This window comes from Setaria viridis, chromosome 5 (assembly GCF_005286985.2).
Source record: "Setaria viridis chromosome 5, Setaria_viridis_v4.0, whole genome shotgun sequence".
Lineage (NCBI taxonomy): Eukaryota > Viridiplantae > Streptophyta > Magnoliopsida > Poales > Poaceae > Setaria > Setaria viridis.
The window spans coordinates 9,558,640-9,578,250 of NC_048267.2; the positions used below are offsets into that span (position 1 = coordinate 9,558,640).

The following is a 19,611-nucleotide window of genomic DNA, read 5'->3' on the forward strand; positions in this document are numbered from 1 at the left end:
CTGCCCTCTCGACCAACGCGCTCGCTTTTTTTTTTCTTTTTGAGAAGCGCGCAAAAGATCTCTCCGGCTCCGGCCGACGGGGGACGGACGAGACGAGCAGCGACAACAGATTCCAAGGCGGTGTTTGGTTCCATGTTGTTTGGATACTAATAAGGGAGTATTAAACGTAGACTATTTACAAAATTCATTACATAAGTGGAGGCTAAACGGCGAGACGAATCTATTAAATCTAATTAGTCCATAATTTGATAATGTGCTGCTACTATAAACATCTGCTAATGATGAATTAATTAGACTTAATAGATTCGTCTCGCCGTTTAGCCTCCACTTATGTAATGGATTTTGTAAATAATCTACGTTTAATACTCCTAATTAGTATCTAAACATTCGATGTGACGGGTGCTAAAAATAAGCTAGAGCAACCAAACCAGGCCCAAATTTCCAATCCGAGAAAGCCCTCGAGATTAACCACCTCCCCCTGTAATCTTCGTCTAAACAAAACGCATCGCCCTGCGTCATTACGACAGATTTTTAGGAACCGAGAGATCCCGTAATCCCTTTCTCCCCCGCACTCTTTTTTTTTTTATCTCCTCGCCGCGGTAAATTGGTCGGGTCCGCGCCCAGGAAACTGATCCCCCTCCGCCGTCGCGGCCCGGGCACGCACGCGCGCCGTTCGATCCTTCCCCGCGGGTGGGGGTGGGGGGCCTGGGGGGACGGTGTCTTGCACTCCAAGGAGCCGAGAGAGCCCGGCGTGGGCGCGGCAGCCGCCTTTGACCGCCGCCGCGCCGTCGCTGGTGCGCGCGGCGACGTGTCGCCTATATAACTCCCTCGCCTATCCCCGCTGTCTTCACTCAGCTGAGCCGCTCGCCGCCCCCCACCACAGATGCCCACGTCCACGGCCGCGCCGCCTTACGCGGCGGTGTCGGGCGAGGGGCCCGGGCCCCTCCTCCTCGCCGTCGTCTCCTTCCTGCGGCCGCTCCTCATCCACGGCGTGGGCGCCGCGGCCCATGCCATCCTCGCGCTCGCCGTCGCGGGGCGGCTGCTTTCCCGCCTCTGCGGCGCCGCCAAGGACGGGCGCGCGCGCGGAGGCGCCTCCCGCGGCGGGGGCCGGTTCCGGTGCTACGGCGTCGCGGCCTGCGCTACGTGGGCTCTGGCGGCGTTCCAGGTCCTGCTCGCGGCCTACTCGTGCTACCTCTACCTGGGCGCCGGGTGGTCGCGCGACGCGGCGGCCGGCCTGGGCGACGCCGCGGCGCGCGCCGTGGCGTGGCTGCTGTTGGCCGCGTACCTCCAGTTCGACCTCGGGCCGCGGCGCGGGGAGCGGTTCCCGGCGCCGCTCAGGCTCTGGTGGGCGCTCTTCCTGCTGCTCTCCGTGCTCGCCGCCGCCGCCCACGTCGCGACGAGCCTCGACGGGCGCCCCGTGCCCACGCACTCGTGGGCGCTCGACGCCGTCTCGGTGGTAGCGGCCGTGGTTCTGCTCTGCGCCGGGCTCTTAGGCGGGAGGGAGGGAGGCGGCTCTGCTGCCGAGGAGCCTCTGCTGAACGGCGCGCATGAGACGGCCGACGAGAACAGCCGCAGCGCCGCCGAGGCGTCCAAGTTCACCGGGGCGGGCTTCCTCAGCGTGCTCACTTTCTCGTGGATGGGGCCCCTGCTCGCCGTCGGCCACAAGAAGACCCTCGGCCTTGACGACGTCCCGGGCCTCGACCCCGGCGACAGCGTCGCCGGCCTGCTCCCGACGTTCGAGGCCAACCTCGAGGCGGTCGCGGGCGGCGTCTCCGGCTCCGGCCGGAAGGCCGTCACGGCGTTCAAGCTCACCAAGGCCGTAGTGCGCACCGTGTGGTGGCACGTCGCGGTGACCGCGTTCTACGCGCTGGTCTACAACGTCGCCACCTACGTCGGCCCGTACCTCATCGACTCCCTGGTGCAGTACCTCAACGGCGACGAGAGGTACGCGAGTAAGGGGCAGCTCCTTGTCCTCGCCTTCATCGTCGCCAAGGTGTTCGAGTGCGTGTCGCAGCGCCACTGGTTCTTCCGGCTGCAACAGGCCGGGATACGCGCGCGGTCCGTGCTTGTCGCCGTCGTGTACCAGAAGGGGCTCGCGCTGTCAAGCCAGTCGAGGCAGAGCCGCACCAGCGGCGAGATGATCAACATCATCAGCGTCGACGCCGACCGCGTCGGCATCTTCTCATGGTACATGCACGACCTCTGGCTGGTGCCCTTGCAAGTCGGCATGGCGCTGTTCATCCTGTACTCCACCCTCGGGCTCGCTTCGCTCGCCGCGCTCGGCGCCACCGTGGTCGTCATGCTCGCCAATGTGCCTCCGGGGCAAATGCAGGAGAAGTTCCAGCAGAAGCTGATGGACTGCAAGGATGTCAGGATGAAGGCAACGTCCGAGATCCTGCGCAACATGCGGATTCTGAAGCTGCAAGGGTGGGAGATGAAGTTCTTGTCCAAGATCATTGAGCTGAGGAAGACAGAGACAAATTGGCTGAAGAAATACCTCTACACAACGACTTTGGTCACCTTCGTGTTCTGGGGGGCCCCGACCTTTGTTGCTGTGGTGACTTTTGGGGCTTGCATGCTCATGGGAATCCCATTGGAGTCTGGGAAAGTGCTATCTGCACTCGCCACATTCCGCGTGCTGCAGGAACCAATATACAACCTTCCAGACACGATTTCAATGGTCATTCAGACCAAGGTATCTCTTGACAGGATAGCATCATTCCTATGTTTGGAGGAGTTACCAACTGATGCTGTGAAGAGGCTACCAAGTGGTAGCTCAGATGTTGCAATTGAGGTCAGCAATGGGTGCTTCTCCTGGGAGGCCTCTCAAGAATTGCCAACACTGAAGGACCTGAACTTTCAAGCTCGGCGAGGCATGCGCGTCGCGGTTTGTGGGACAGTTGGCTCCGGCAAATCGAGCTTGCTGTCTTGCATTCTTGGTGAGATTCCAAAGTTATCAGGAGAGGTTAAGATTTGCGGGGCGACGGCATATGTCAGCCAGTCAGCATGGATACAGAGCGGCAAAATTCAGGACAACATACTGTTTGGCAAGGAGATGGACAATGAGAAGTATGAAAGGGTCCTTGAGTCGTGCTCACTGAAGAAAGACTTGGAAATTTTGCCATTCGGTGACCAGACTGTTATCGGAGAGCGAGGGATCAACCTTAGTGGCGGGCAGAAGCAAAGGATTCAAATAGCCCGTGCTTTGTATCAGGAAGCAGACATCTATTTGTTTGATGATCCATTCAGTGCCGTTGATGCGCATACAGGATCCCACCTTTTCAAGGTACGTGATTCATTGTACTTAAGCTTCATCTTTATGTTCGGTAGAAGTTTCAGAACACACTACTAAGTTTCTTACCTGCTTATATTGCAGGAATGCTTGCTTGGGGCTTTGGCTTCAAAAACAGTAGTTTATGTAACACATCAGATTGAATTTCTACCAGCAGCTGATCTCATTCTGGTGAGAATTTTATTGGTAACTTTTTATGTATATTGATTACAATTGCAACAAAAATTGTCTCCTTACTAGGATTGTGCTGTAGGTCATGAAAGATGGGAGAATAGCACAAGCAGGCAAATACAATGATATACTTGGTTCAGGGGAAGAGTTCATGGAGCTGGTTGGCGCTCACAAGGATGCTCTCACAGCATTGGACTTGATTGATGTCGCGGGTAGAAGCAATGAGAGCTCCCCTTCCAGAGGCACAGCAAAGCTGACCAGATCACTATCATCAGCTGAGAAGAAAGATAAACAGGATGAAGGGAACAATCAGAGTGGACAGCTGGTGCAGGAAGAAGAAAGGGAGAAAGGCAAAGTTGGATTTTGGGTATACTGGAAGTACCTTACCTTAGCTTATAAGGGAGCTCTTGTGCCATTAGTGTTGCTTGCGCAGATACTTTTCCAAGTACTTCAAATTGGGAGCAATTACTGGATGGCTTGGGCTGCTCCCGTTTCAAAGGACGCTGAGCCTCCAGTGAGCATGTCAACACTGATATATGTCTATATTGCACTGGCCGTTGGAAGCTCGTTCTGTGTCTTCTTAAGAGCGCTGTTTCTTGTAACAGCTTCATACAAGACGGCAACTCTGTTATTCAACAAGATGCACATGTCCATATTTAGAGCTCCTATGTCGTTCTTTGATTCCACTCCGAGTGGGCGCATCTTGAATAGAGTAAGTCATCTGCATATGGACGAATTTCTTAAGTTCAACCTTTCTTTTTTTGGGACCATGCTAACTCATGGGCATGTATTCAAAACTTTTCAGGCTTCAACTGATCAAAGCGAAGTGGACACGAGCATCGCTTCCCAGATGGGCTCTGTTGCATTTGCTAGCATACAACTTGTTGGAATTATTGCTGTGATGTCTCAGGTTGCATGGCAGGTCTTTGTTGTTTTCATTCCTGTAGTTGCAGCGTGTTTCTGGTATCAGGTACTTTTGCCCATCTTTATTTATCCTCCTCTTTGTGGAGCTGCACTGTTATATGTATCTAATTAGGCGTGCCTTTTTTTTGCAGCGATACTACATTGATACAGCCAGGGAGCTGCAAAGGCTAGTAGGTGTTTGCAAAGCTCCTATCATACAACATTTTGCGGAATCGATTACAGGATCTACTACCATCAGAAGTTTTGGCAAGGAAAATCAGTTTGTATCAGCAAATAGCCACCTAATGGATGCCTACTCCCGACCAAAGTTCTACAATGCTGGAGCGATGGAGTGGCTTTGCTTTCGCCTGGATGTGCTGTCATCTCTTACATTTGCCTTCTCTTTGATATTTTTGATCAATCTGCCACCTGGTACCATTGATCCAGGTATCACATTAATTCTGAACATTTTTTGTTGTTGCACTCAATGGTTGATAAAAATGGTCTTAGTTGAAGTGAGCTTGTTACTAAAATCACAACCTACTTTCAGGGATTGCTGGTCTTGCAGTCACATATGGGCTTAACTTGAACATGCTCCAAGCATGGGTTGTCTGGAGCATGTGCAATTTGGAGAACAAGATTATATCAGTAGAGAGAATTCTGCAATATCTGAGCATTCCTGCAGAGCCCCCTCTTTCCATGTCAGAAGATAAGTTGGCTCATAACTGGCCATCTCGAGGAGAAATTGAGCTCCATGATTTACATGTAAATCCTCTTTTTCTGCATTATAATGGTGTTATGAAGAAGCTGCATATTCTTTTCATTGTTAATAAACTGACAAAAACCAAGTCTGGAAAAGAAAATAGTAATGATATCATCAATATTTGCACAAGCCAAATGAAAATAGATATGCAAAGGAATTATATTAAGTGGAATGCAACTTTAATTCCCAGTTTGATTCAGGTGAAATACGCCCCACAGCTGCCATTTGTTCTGAAGGGGCTGACAGTCGCCTTCCCTGGAGGCCTGAAGACTGGTATTGTTGGAAGGACAGGAAGCGGCAAATCAACCCTCATACAGGCCCTTTTCCGTATCGTGGACCCAACTATCGGCCAGATACTAATTGATGGCATCGACATTTGCACCATTGGTCTGCACGATCTGAGATCTAGACTGAGCATCATTCCACAAGAACCAACCATGTTTGAGGGTACTGTGAGAAGTAACCTTGACCCTCTTGGGGAGTACACCGACAATCAAATTTGGGAGGTAATTACACCTTTCACATGCTCCATCCCTTGTCAGTTTGTTACACTCTTCACATAACACTTTTTAGCTAAGTTTTAACATCTGCCAATTCTTGATTCCAGGCCTTGGATTGCTGTCAGCTAGGGGATGAGGTTAGGAAGAAGGAGCTGAAGCTAGACTCCCCAGGTCTGATAGACTGATACTACCTGTTCCTTTCACCATTCACATTTTTTTCCTAGTACTAGTAGTTTTCCAAAATGCAGAAGGTGCACATGTTCCTGCTCAAATATTCTAAAACTCTGAACTCCCGAACTTGGATTGCAGTGGTAGAGAACGGCGAGAACTGGAGTGTGGGTCAGCGTCAGCTTGTGTGCCTTGGTAGGGTAATCCTGAAGCGGAGCAAAATCCTCGTCCTGGACGAAGCCACCGCATCAGTGGACACCGCAACGGACAACTTGATCCAGAAGACGCTCCGGCAGCAGTTCTCGGAGGCGACGGTCATCACCATCGCGCACCGGATCACGTCGGTCCTCGACAGCGACATGGTCCTGCTCCTCGACAACGGTTAGCACACCACAAACCTCTAAATTTTTCCTCAACGCCCCATTGCTTTTCTGTTCCGAGGCGTGTGAACCTGAACGCCGCCGCGCGCGGCTGCCGTGTTCGCAGGTGTGGCCGTGGAGCGCGGCACGCCGGGCAGGCTGCTGGAGGACAAGTCGTCGCTGTTCTCAAAGCTCGTCGCGGAATACACGATGAGGTCGACGCACACGTAGCCAGCAAAGCGAAAAGGCTCCGTGCCGCTTTCCTCCGCGCCGTCGAGGGTGGCAGGAGGCTGACTCGTCGACCATGCCGGCAGATTGCTTTTGGTCGCCGGTGAGGTAGGCTGACTCGTCGATGATGCCGAAAAACTAATGCCGATCGCGTTAGTGCTAAACCGCTAATGCGGAGCTAGCGCCAACCTAATTGTTGTGACGTTGAGGGTTCAGAAAGGGTGAGGTCAGTTGATGCAATGCAAGCAAGGGTGTTTTTCTTTTTTCCTTGTTCTTTTTTGGTTGAAGAGCATGCAAGTAGTGTTCTTGTCTGAGCAGTAGTCTAGCATAGTTCTCTGATCATTAGAGAAACAACCGAGTCCAGGGTATCTCATGTGCTCTGACCACGGGCTTACACTGGCCGGGAATGTTTCGGGGACTATTGTAATATATCTTTGATGGCTGAATAAAATAGTGAGGCGTTTGCAGTAGAGAAGGGAACACACCAGCGTTCAACAGGGAAGATGCTGTTCTCATGCAGGCCATACAGCGTTCTTTCTGGAAGCCTGTGTTGAGAGCAAGCGTGCCGGAATACGGAGAATGTACCATCCCCACCGTGTTGCTTTCAACAAGTTCCAATCTTTTCTGAATTGAATTCAGAAGAGCTGGTGTCGCGTTCAGCCTATTCGTCAAAACCATCCAACCACCGTATGCCATGTGCATTCATGCGCGAAAAGCTTGCTCAAAGACGCTTCTCACATTCACACGTTGCCGTGGCCGTATTGAGATCACAACTTTATGTTGAGGCCATCACAACTCATAAGGTGATCAGCCGAAGCTTAATCAACAACCAAAGAGAAGGGAGGACTAGCCAAACCAAACTCACGCCCAATTGCGTTACCGTTGGCACCAGCTTGTGAAGAAGAGCATCCTGGATTCCACTTGTTCAGAAGATTCTAGCACCAAATCCTGAAAGGCCACACTTGGTTCCATACTCCCGTATCCAATCCTCAGCTTTTGCTACTTGGCGTGTGTTATTGTCATCACGTTTTTTCTGTGCACGGTGACGCTCTTTCGGTGATCTCCTTTTGTTTTTCCCTCTCTCCAAAAAAGTGACACCATCAACTCCGGCACGGTAAAAGTCTTGGATTGAACTGCCATTCTGCCAAACTGCAGGGCTGGATTACACGACAGTACAAGAAGAAGAATTACACGGCGTTCTGACACCCTACCAAGAAACGGAAACTGCTACGGGTAGTTCTACAACGGGCAGATGGGACGGGCAGGTAAAAATAGGAGTACACATCAGTGAAGCAGACGAGAAAAGAGAGGATGAAAAGGGAAAAGAAACGTCATCAGCATTCAGCAACAGCAGCAAAGCCAGCAAATGTCCTAGCATAACAGTGGTCAGATCAGGCGAGCAGTTTCTCACAGCTCCTAGCACGAACCGGGGTCATCAGCTCTTGGTGAAGTGGTGCTTCTTGCCGCCGTCCCCGCCCTTGCCGCCGGCACCGCCGCCGCTGCTCCTCTTGCTCGCGTGCGCCGTCGTGTTCTTCAGAATCTGCGAGGCAGCAGCATCAGGAGTCAGGACAACACGAATTTCTTTTTTTTTTAAAAGGAATGTTTTGAATCGAATCGCCATGGGGAAGGGAAGCAGAGGAATGGGGAGCGGGGCGGGGCGGCACCTGGCGGAGCGTGTTGTTCTCGTTCTGGAGCGTGGAGACCCGCTGCTCGAGCTCGGCATTGCGGAGCTCGAGGTCCTTGGCCTTCGCCTCCAGCTCCGTCAGGTACGCCTTCTTCCGCTCCCGCGCCTGCTGCGCCGAGACGCGGTTCCGCAGCAGGCGCTTCAACCGGTTCTGCTCCTTGTCCCCCGCGGTGCGCCCGCGCTTCTTCCCCGCCGCCAGCGGCTGCCCCTGCGCCCCCGCGGCCACCACCAGCTGCCCCTGCTTGCCGTCCTCCTTGGGGCGCTCGTCCGCGCCCGCCCCCGACGAGGCCGACGCCGACGCGCCGCCCATCTCCGGCACCCGCCGTATCTCCTCGTCGCTCTCCACTCCTGCGACATGCACGCATCAACTCAAGCTGCCCAATTTTTCAGCAGAAAAAAAAGGAGAGAGAGAGAGAGAGAGAGAGAGAGAGAGAGAGAGAGAGAGAGAGAGAGAGAGAGAGAGAGAGAGCAGGTAATCTACGAAGGTGGATGCATGGGCGCGACACCTACCTCCTTCCCTGAGATTGTTGGGGGCGGAGCTGGAGGAGCGCTCGGAGCTGGATGGGAGCGAGCTCGTGGTGCTCGTCTTCGCCTGCTGCTTCTCCTGCTCCTGCTCCTGTGCCGCCATCTTCCTCCTCCTCCTCTCTCCCCTCCAAGAACAGATCAAGATCTCTTGCCTGGCTGCCTTCCACCGCCGCTCCTCTCCAGACTCCGCCTCCTCGAGAAAAATCAAATCTTTGCGCACGCCAGAAGGGACAGAGACAAGGGGGGAAGAAAAAGCAGATGCAGATCAGACGAGAGAGAAAGGACGGGGGAGGAGAGAGAGAGAAGGAGAGAGTCTGTGTGCGGGACGAGGGGGGAAGAGGGGGGCGGGGAGAGAAATGGAGGTCGGTGGGGTTGGGGGTTTTTGGATGGGACGCCATCCCCGCCGTGTACGGCACCGCCATCCTACGGCCGTGGCGGGGGAAGCGTGGCGCGTCGCGGGACCATACACGCCTCCACCGCATCTGACGGCGACTTCTTGAACGCGTAGCTGCGTGCCCATCCCTCCGATCAAGCCCACTTGTCACCTCCAGCAATCACGCACGCCTTTTTCTCTTTATGCTCTGTCTTGTTGGGTGGCACCTAACTAATTATAATCGTGTTAGCCAAAAACTGCACATATAACAACTATAGAATAAAATATAGTATTTTTAGTTTCACCAGCTTTAACTTCTTTGGTGAAGCTGATTTGGGAGAAGTCTCCCCAAACGCCCCCTTAATCTCGACTTACAAAACAACTTCACCCTACAGTATCTCGTTTTGCGCAAAACAAGTAAAGTCAAAGCTGAAATAAGCCCTCCAAACGCAAATGGGGCAAAGATTTACATGTGATGATTAATAATAGGGAAAATTACGCTCACAAGGATGTTGGGTTGGGAGTCGGGGCCAAGGAGGTTTGTCCACGTGATTGATCACGCTGGTAGTGGAGCGGTTTTCTTACGCCGTTGTGAGCAGTTAGGGAAGGTGATGATCATTGGGTGGCTAGGTGTGTAGTGGTGGTCAAGCATGGAAGTGAGAGCAATCCTGTATCAAGATGTGGAGTCGAGATTGAATAGTTAGGGTTAAGTCGAGGTGTTGAATAATACGAGATGTTAGATTGAGATTATGCTATCCAAATTTTGCATGATATACTCGATCAACTCTATTCTTTTATCATCATTTTTGTGGCTTCTTGCCATCTTGAAAATTCTTCTAGAAAAGACCGCATTTGAAAAATCTTCGAATAAAGACCACAAATATTATGAGTGGAAATCATGCTAAGTTAAATAGCTTACCAACTACTATAGTAAAGTTTCAGACAAAACTAATGGTCTATTTGATTGATACCCACATTTTGTGTTACCGCAGGCAATCACATTTGACCTCGAGTGTTCACTTACACAATATTTGAAAAAAAGTGTTCGCTTGGATGTCACACTTTATGATCACTAAATTTTTTTCTTCCCTTACCATCCATCGGTATCTACTCCCTAAATCTTACCATGATTGTGACATCTTTTGCCATATAAAATTGTGGTAAGCAATGGAAATAGAATCATTTTTTGTGAAAGAAAAATAAAGCAACCAATGAAAATTGTGATACGAAAATTCAATGAACTATGGTATAGCTTTTGTGTGTGTGAGAGTGTGTGGGTCCCGGGGGGGGGCATTTTACACCATTGATGATTCCTCGAGACACCAATCTTGAGCATGGTGATGGATTATGCTAAATAATACTCCGTATTTTTCCTCTCAAAAAGAATAAGAAATGGAATAATCTACTGACACCATTGCGACCACGTGCACCATTACCAGCATCGATGGTTCCTTCCTGGAAGGAATTAAGAAACATGTGGAACCCCACAGCATCAGCCACACTGATCGTCTGAATCAGAGTAAAGAGTGCCCCTGCATTACTTAACACATGTTCATTTACATCCAAATAACAATTAGGTTATGCTCCTGAGTTGCTTGCTACTAATGGCAGCCTTCACCCAGTTCGTTGGAAGATCCTTGTCTTAATCATGTGAAAGCAACTTATTCCTGAAGTGCGGACCCTGCTTACTTTTCCCTTTTAATTGTCTGCCAAATGAATAATGGTCCAAGTACAGTGCCATTGTAGCCATGAATCCATTTATGCCCGAATCCTCAATGCCATTTCAGCATTCCATCCAAAAAGACGCCAACCATTTTAGCACATATTTGTACTGCTTCATTAACATACAAGCTAACAAGCAGGAGTATAGAGATTCCAAAACCCTGCAGCTTCATTCAGGTACTAACTCTGTATGTAAAGACAAAGTTGTATAGCTGACAGTCCATTGAAGTCAGCAGGGGCGGGCCCAGGATTTATGGTGTGGGTATTCAAAATTTTTCAAGGGTGATTTTTTTTCTTCTGGACCCTAAATTTGTGAGGTTCTTCACTTCATACTACTTCAAGTCAATGTCGTGTTGTAAACAATCAGGCAAACAAAATTTCGATGCAATTCTAAACGGAAACTAGCAGCCCTTTTCAGAAACAGGGCAAGGGCAGTAGAAGATCCAGCACTGAAAGCAAATCTGCTTGGCAGGAACTCAAACATGATAACTGTTGAAGGGTTAAACAAAATGTCCGTGGTGAGTCACATTTTTTAGATAATGGAAAAGCATATACCACAAGCCTTTCTTCAGTTTCTAACTGAAAGAAAAGTGGCAATATTGCAACAATAGTGCACAATGAAAAAATTGATAGAAAAATGAAAACACATAGGTAAAATGGGACACACTGCGGCAAAGAAACTTAAAGCGCAAGAAAATAAAAACTTAAAACGTATATACAAGAAAAAAAAATGGATTTGTGGATATCCTACTTGGCCTTTCAAGCAATGGGCTCACTGATAGTGACCACATTAAGTACCAGAAAACTCGAGAATATGCAGGAAGGTCAACAAGCTGGTTACGGAGCTCCGTTGTTACATGATCCGAAAGAGGATATAGTGACAGGGACCTTACAAAAGACAATGGACTACTCCTCCGCCTCAAATTATAGGTCATTTTAGCTTTATTAAATTTATAGACTTTGTTATATACTTAGACATATCTTATGTCTAGATGCATAGTAATATCTATGCATCTAGAAAAGCCAAAACGACCTATAATTTGAAACGGAGGAAGTACTAATTGTACGCGACTTGATAATCTTATTTATATTTGGTCAACATGCAATTACCATCTAATTGTGCTTACTATTTCTATTTGACTCACATAATATGTTTACAATTACCATCTGATTGTGCTTACTATGGATTATGGAAAACACCAACCATTTAGTTTTCCTCTGCCGTAGGTGATTAATGTACTTGACTGATTAGCTATTCCAAGGTTTCCCAAAAAAGAGCCCTATAAGCAAACATATTTGGTTATCATCATCAGAAAACAAACGCCACACAAAAAATCATATACTAGGATACGGTCCGTCTCTCCGACAACCAGAGGCAAAGTGCATCAGACCAACCTGTCCACCTGGAAACCACTAATTGATAGCTTTGATAGTGGGAATTCTCCATTCATACACTTCAGTCCTGTGCCCATACTCTTCTAGTAGTTCATGTCAAGTCTGCATAAAAAACTAGTTACAACAATAAGAGAAAATGATGAACAATAGTGAGACGTACAAAAGAAAAACGTCACTGTAATCAGCATACATGTTCGATGTACAAATAATGCAATACCATGTACTTTAGCCACTTGAGAGCATTTGAACAGCAGAAGGCAAGAAGATGAGAGATCAAACATGACATGGGGGCAATAGCCTTTAGTTTGCTTTTGCATAGAAATCCCTCCAATCATTGTTTAAACAATAATTGAAACAGCCAAACTACCAAGCAGCACATCAAGCACCTGCATCCTTGACATTCAATCAGTGGATGTCCTAATCTACCTATTAGTATTCGGATTTCTAATAATGATCTTATATGACATTTTTTAGCATAGAAGCATTACGTCTCAACTAACAAAGGGAACTAGAACACCAGTCCAAAAGGTGCAAATTCTTTGACTGAGCTGGAAAAGATTTAAGATGTCCTAAAAAATCGATCAAGATCATGAAATGGATTTGTTCTAACAGAAAAAAAAAAGATACGATGCTGCAGCATACCAGGCTTCTCTTTTACACGTGTTGAGTAACCAACAATGCTCTTTGGTCTTGGTTGGAGCCAATGATGTGTACCATTCAGAACGATCTTGGGATCAAACAAGAGCACCAAGTTCATCTTCATATACAAGGCGTAGAACAAGGTCAAGCAAGAGCATCATGATCATGTACATGGGCGTTTACACATATGCAGGCGTATGCTACAGAGAGATGTACATGCTCTAGCATGTGGTGTGGAAGAGGCAGCAAATTAGGAAGAAGAAACTCACAAACTTGCCCAAACTAAAACTATACATCTCAATTCTCACATGTCTAGCATCCACACATGACATACTTGAAAGATGTACAGGTGTACAACACCTTAGTACCTTCTTCTGGGCTTGGATGGCTGTGAAGCTCCAGCCTTCCTGAAGATCCCACAGAAGATGCAGCCAGGAACCTTGGGCGAAGGCGGGTCCAGAGCTGGGGCTACACGCCGGGTATGGAACCCCTGGTTGCCGTCGTCGCTGCGCCGCCTGCGCTCCTCGCCATCGTCGCGCCTGCGCTGCAGCCCAGCTGAGCCAACGCTGCGGGAGTGCCTGAGCTCCTTGAACTCCATGGCTCCATCCTCTGGCTCCACCTGGTTGCCGTCGTCCTGTGAAGACATGAGCCTCTCATCCCAAACCAAGCCTGATGAGCCGGACCTCCTGAATGTTTGCGAAGATCGCTGCAGCCCTGCCATGCTTACTCACCTCTGTGGTTGGTTTGGTCTGTGAATGAATGTGCTTGTTTGTATGGTGTGCAATGGAGGAGGGAGAGAATGGTATGGCCGTGGCTAAATAAGAAACATATCCAGAAATGGGTGAAATTTAGGCGAATTGCAGAGATGGGGGGGGGGGGGGGGGGGGGGGGTGCGACGATGGTGACGGCCAAATATGCCGAAGGATTAGGAAGGTTAGGGAGGTTTGTCTGCACTCTGAATTGACATCACGCAAAGAGTTAGTCTTAAACTATGACAAAACCATCAACTATCAACTAATCTATGGTTGCGCTACTTCAGACTTTAGGCTCTAATCTATTCAAGCGGGGACGAAAGATCAGCCCAGTGCATCAACCACGACAACTACTGAATATTGATGTACTCCCTCCGTTTTAAATTGTAGATCGTTTTGATTTTTCTTGGTTCATAGATGTTTCTATGCATCTACATATAAGATCTAGAAAAACTAAAACGGCTTACAATTTGGGACGGAGGGATGGAGGGAACAGTAGGCAGTAATCAGCCAATGACATTCACTCATTGACGATTCTTAATTCACTGGCCATGGGCGTCCACGTCACTGCAGCAATCCACGTTAACGTTACCAGCTCTGCACATTGACGCAGCAACCACCCTCCCCTCTATGATCGGTCCATGACAAAAACAGAGTAAAACCTCAGCCTGTGCTTTTTGCATAACTCATTCCCTTGTTCTTCAGGAATTGTGGCGTGACCCGTGGCCAAAGCCCAAAAGAGCCGTGTGGCTAGCAGTTCAGCGGCAGAGGCGAACAGCAACAGACCAAAGCCTCTGCTATCCCGTCTGAACCGAGAATTACTCCTACGAATCTACGTTCACGACGGCCACCAACAATGAGTTCATAGATGCCACGGCACGTACGCACACGGCTGGTGGGGGAACCAGGCGAGGGCTGGGATGCTCGCGCTTTGCGGCCGCGCCGTCTCGGAGGGAGGCGAAGAGGCAGGCTGCCACGCGAGTGGCTGCCAGGCGACCACCCGTCGGCGTCTGGTCCCTCTCCGCCGGCAACGTCCGATCTCTCCAGAATCCAGACGCGGCGTGCGCGGTGCACATGACCAGGCCGAACTCAAACCTGGCGGCCTGCGGCCGACTGGCAGAGCGAAGCGAAGTCAAGCTGGAATATCTTGATCACAATGGGAAGGAAATCGCAAGCCTTCTCATGTAACTGCGCTAAATAACAAAAATTCTTGAATCGCAATGCAAGAGAAACAACTGCCGACTGCCGAGTAACAGAATCCGAGAGCTTTATCTGAACTGCCAAACAAAGTACGGGTTTTTCTTTACGTAAACATCGCAAGCACGCACAGGCTGAGCAAGCAGCGATGTGCCATCCGCACTCCGCAGCGCTGCCAGCCTGCCATCTTCAGCTCAATGCTCAACGTCCAGCTAACAGAAAACCTAGAATCCTCGAACGAACGAACATTATTCGGAGGAAGCAGGTCAAATTGTCAAAACTGTAATCCAGTTCATGAACCAAATGCCGCAGCGAAGGAAACCAAAGGTTCAGGTGTGTTTTATTCACTGCCGGCGCAGCAAAAGTATGTCAGCAGAATCTACTGTCCTCTCAGAACTTGTATACCATCTCTGCGGTGTATCCTAGATCCTTCAGAAGGCCGGAGAGCTGCACAACAAGGAGAAATCGAAACTGGGTTAACGAAATGATACCATGTTCACAAAATGAAATGGACAGTAGAAGGGTAAACGAAAGGCAATGCCAAACTAGTTCACGATCCAGGTGTTGATAGTTTCAGGGAACACTCCCTGGATCTATCTGGTCTTGGAAGGAAAAGGGGATATCAGTATGCTTAACAGTTATCCTACTTCCACAATCTTTTTTCAATTAAGAAACAATGAATTATAAGGTTTGCAGCTCACCATCAGTATCAGAAGTAATAACAATATAATATAAAAACTAAACAAATACACAATACCTCTCCCTGTGATCTATCCTTTGCCTTGTCTCCAGAGATGTGGTTCATCATTCCTGGTGGACCACAAACCTGGCCAAACAAAAACCACGAAACAGATGGCGTTTCTTAATAATCCAACAGTAACAATGAAATGAATAACATCAAGAAATGAAGATGGCATAGGAGATCATACAGATGAAACAATGTAACTTTGTTAAAACATAAATATTCAGAAGAAACACAAACATACAGATGAACCACTCACAAGAATTAGAGAATCCTCCCCTGGGCCTGGCAAACCTTTCAAAACCATGTCCTTGGATATAAAACCAACACCACCCCTCCAGTCGTTTGATGGCTTATCAACTGTATAGAACACCTGAGAGTATTCAAGGATAATGTCATGCTCAGGGGAAACAATTAATCCAGGTTCTGATGGAAACTAATCACTGCAATGCAAACCTTGAAGTTAGGATAGCTACTGGCAAGTCTATCCAATTCCCTTTTGAGCAAGATATCATCTGGCGATACGTTGGCATAAATTAAAGAGACCTAGATAAGAAAAATGAAGAAGCCAAACGAACACAAAATTAGAATCCATAAGGGAAAAACGTAATCCACAATAAAACTATTGCTGTTGAGAATATTTTTTGAAAATAAAGACGAATCAGATCTGGCCTCTGGCAGAATGCCTATCTGACAGACTGAGACATACTGCTATGTGAATATTGTTGAGGGGAAATGTTTTGTTTTGAGAGTTAAAACAAAACTTTCTCAGAAAGATGCCAAAGCACTGCTTAAATGCATGAGCAAATTTTGAAAAAGCTTCAGGCTTTTGTGATGAAAACTTACCTGAGTGTTGTCATCAGGATTTTTTAGGATAGCCCTTACAACCTGCAGCATCGGTGTTATACCAGTACCACCAGCAATCTGGAAAGCAAATATATACACACTATTTAGCAGCTACCGTATGAAATACATGAAAAAAATAAAAAAGGTGCATCCGGTGCTGAAAAATACATGAATAACTAACATAAATAATTCATCTGCCATTATCATTGTGGGGATGAATCAAAAGGTAGACTACTGGGTCAAATTCAGGCTATCTTACCATGCCAATCTGTTTTTTCATGTTCGGGCTATATCTGAGCTTTTCAATGGGCCTAACGAAAGCATAAAAAGTGCTTCAGCGATAAGAGGCAGTAGCATATAGAGTTAGCTAATGAAATTTAAAAAAATGTCATGTTTCTTTACCCTTTGACTTCAACAACATCTCCTGGCTTCAAACTTGCAAAATACTGGCTCATTTTCCCGTCAGGATAAACCTGTACATAGTAAAATTAGCAAAAATAAAGAAGCATAATATGCAAGGTATTGCCTACGAACAGAAATCAAATGCCAGAGGCCTCTATCCTACTATTCTGATTCCATTTTCAAGACCAACTTAAATTATTCCCTTTAAAAAGGACCAATTAAATTGGTATTACAGTGATCTACAGGACAATAAAAGTTTCTGGAATTTATACACTGGATTTTGTGGATACCTTGATCAATAGGTCAAAATATCCTTTAGAATCTGGATCAGAGATAGGCGTATACCTGCAGAAAACAGGACAATATGCTCATTTAAGTCTGATTGAAGAATAATACTATTTTGTGCACTTAACTACAAATATCCTATACTGGTGAACAGCTTGTGTTTGTGCTTATTCCTAGTTTGTGTTGATGCTTTACAAGAAATAAAGTTACAAGAGGATGTCCATGTTGAGGCACTTAAGACAGGCTAGTTGTATGCTGGACTCCACCATGCATTTGATTCAGTTAGCACAGAACTTACGGGCGAATAACAAATTTTCTTCTGCCCTCCACTTCCTCACCGATAGGAGCCCTGCAATGATTTCATTTCTAGGAAGTCAACACACAGGATAGAAACTAGCTCATGGTTATCAGGGTAAAGAAAAAGATGATGCTGTCAGGGAAACAGAGGGGAGGAAGTCTCAACAGACAGCTTCTAAAGTGTGTACAAATAGTCTCCACAAGGCAATCCAGCCCTCTCTACTCTCTAGATTGTAGTAAAGAAATTCAGCGAACATGAACAGACAGCAGGGAACATTAACCTTATTTGAGTAACACAAGTAACATTTTTCTTTGCACCACAACAATCATTAGTGAGAACAATGACTCAAACTAAGATAATAAATATCATCAGCACATATATAGAAGTTGAAAGGAAAAAAACAAGATAAGCACGATTTCATTCAAATTTTATCCAAAGTGATTCTCCTAGCTAAGTAATTAAACCCTTGCAATCAGAGAAGATACCTTGTGATGAGACACGAGGCAACATCAAGGCCCAGCTTAGTATTTGGGTCAAATGAAAATCTGAAAGATCAGATTAAGCATAAGCCTAGCGTTAAGGAAAACAAACTTGATTAAACATAAATAAAGGAAAATTCACTAACATGATCATGGGAAAATGATGAATGCAATATTAACACTCAGAAATATAAAATTGCAATACACTATACAAGATTAAAAGAAATTAACGTGATTACTACAAGACCATCTATCCTGTGAAGTGTGAAACACCAAGATATGGAAGTAGCAAATATTCTACAATAGTGCAATCCAAGAAGTTCTGCAATGATTACCTGAATAACTGTGAGTTGTGGCTAACATTTGCCTTCTCTTGGAGCTTGAACTCTAACCACTTATCAGGGTTAAGTGCTGAAAGGCAAGATGAAATTCCATAGAAAATAAGCAATTAGCACAATGATCATGTAAGCATGAGAAAATCAAAATTCATACAGGCTATACTGAATCATCAAATTTTCATAACCATAGAACTGCTTCACATAAAAATGTCAAACTACAGGCCTAAGCTGGCATCCAGAATGAAGGATTCTTTCACTCTGCACCAACTAATGTAACAAAAGACTAACCCCAGCCGTGGATTCGGCGTGTAATCGGATCCTTTGTTTCTACCTATTAATACGATGACACGCAGTTATCCTGCATGTTCGAGAAAAATTCTGCACCAACTTTCTCGTGGTTATATATAATATGATTATATGAAGCAACCGCTCTCCTTACAACAACATGTGGGACATAAAAGACTACAACATGGTGACTAAACAATATGTCAGCTCAAAGACTATGCGCTAATGTACAGAGTCACCCCTTAACAATTCGACACTGGTATGTCTCTAGCAGCACATTTAGCCATCATCCAGAACAACAATCATCATGCTCAACTAGTGCTTGTAAGTTCTAACCCCAGGAGATACATAAAAAAAATGTTATGCACCATATTAGAAACAATGTGGAATCCAGGCGCAAACATCTTTTTCAGCTCACACAACCACACGCCAAAATGAACTAATTTCATATGCAGATACATGAAAAATTTGATCAAACCACACATCCACGAAACCTAGATCGGCGTAAATTAGGAGAGAAAGGGGACAGCTCACCAGCTTTCTCAGCAGCTTCCTCGCCCTTCTCCTCCATGTGCGCCTGCAACAACCATCCGGCACCGTGAGCCAAACAAAAAAAAATCATCCACGTTCATTCAGCGACTAGGGGCGGAGAGACGAAAAGGGGAAACGAAATGGAGACGAAGGGTAGTTCTCAGGTTCGTACGACGGCGGGGGGAGATGAGGCGTAGAACAGCGCGGCTCCACCGCAGGCGGCGGCGCCGGCGGCCAGTGGGGCCCGGCCGCGGTGGGCCCCGGCGAGCCTACGCAGCAGCAGCGCCGCCATGGCGATTGGCGAGGGAGGCGAGAGGGCTCGTCGAGTGATCCGATCTGATGGGAGCGGAAGCGGACCAGCGGGGGTTTTTCCACACACACTGGCGTGAGTTGCTTTGGTGGTGGTTTTACAGATGGCGGAATTAGAGGGGAGGCTGAGAGTGATGCCCCGGCGCTAAGTACTCGCTGATGCAACACAAGGTCAGGTCCACACTGATAGCAACTTCGGTTCGAGAAGCATTTTAAAACACTGTTTAGGAGAAGATTTTGGATTAAGTATAATTAAAAAAACCGATAGCCTAATTTACGAAGATACGATAGATTTATTTTGTGTAACGATCAGTACGTGTGTGGATACAAACCTAATAATCAGGAGCGGAACTAGTCATGGTCTCAGGGAGGCTCTTCTTCTTCCTCCCTCTTCCTTCCTCTTCTTTTTCCTCCGTTCTCTAAAA

At 47.3% G+C, this 19,611-nt stretch overlaps 4 protein-coding genes across 4 annotated transcripts; 1 reads left to right on the forward strand and 3 right to left on the reverse strand.

Moving 5' to 3' along the window:
* Nucleotides 1-729: 729 nt before the first annotated feature.
* On the forward strand, nt 730-6,859 carry LOC117857820 (ABC transporter C family member 3). Its single transcript, XM_034740693.2, has 10 exons — nt 730-3,286; nt 3,377-3,463; nt 3,546-4,175; nt 4,269-4,433; nt 4,519-4,813; nt 4,917-5,131; nt 5,330-5,635; nt 5,737-5,800; nt 5,939-6,178; nt 6,284-6,859. Exons 1-10 carry the CDS (start codon nt 884-886, stop codon nt 6,385-6,387), a joined length of 4,509 nt encoding a protein of 1,502 aa, XP_034596584.1. The 5' UTR covers nt 730-883; the 3' UTR covers nt 6,388-6,859.
* Nucleotides 6,860-7,489: 630 nt separating this feature from the next.
* LOC117857823 (transcription factor HY5) lies at nt 7,490-8,830 on the reverse strand. Its single transcript, XM_034740695.2, has 3 exons — nt 8,579-8,830; nt 8,049-8,416; nt 7,490-7,924 (listed from the first exon to the last, which is right to left on the reverse strand). The coding sequence occupies exons 1-3, from the start codon at nt 8,694-8,696 to the stop codon at nt 7,820-7,822; spliced, it is 591 nt and encodes a 196-aa protein (XP_034596586.1). The 5' UTR covers nt 8,697-8,830; the 3' UTR covers nt 7,490-7,819.
* Nucleotides 8,831-13,083: 4,253 nt separating this feature from the next.
* LOC117857824 (MAPK kinase substrate protein At1g80180) lies at nt 13,084-13,443 on the reverse strand. The gene has a single exon (XM_034740696.2). It carries the CDS (start codon nt 13,441-13,443, stop codon nt 13,084-13,086), a length of 360 nt encoding a protein of 119 aa, XP_034596587.2.
* Nucleotides 13,444-14,717: 1,274 nt separating this feature from the next.
* LOC117857822 (NADH-cytochrome b5 reductase-like protein) lies at nt 14,718-19,294 on the reverse strand. Its single transcript, XM_034740694.2, has 13 exons — nt 19,050-19,294; nt 18,881-18,923; nt 18,059-18,134; nt 17,730-17,789; nt 17,245-17,295; nt 16,952-17,006; nt 16,662-16,732; nt 16,519-16,570; nt 16,260-16,337; nt 15,870-15,959; nt 15,673-15,786; nt 15,429-15,497; nt 14,718-15,118 (listed from the first exon to the last, which is right to left on the reverse strand). The coding sequence occupies exons 1-13, from the start codon at nt 19,167-19,169 to the stop codon at nt 15,062-15,064; spliced, it is 936 nt and encodes a 311-aa protein (XP_034596585.1). The 5' UTR covers nt 19,170-19,294; the 3' UTR covers nt 14,718-15,061.
* Nucleotides 19,295-19,611: the final 317 nt, after the last annotated feature.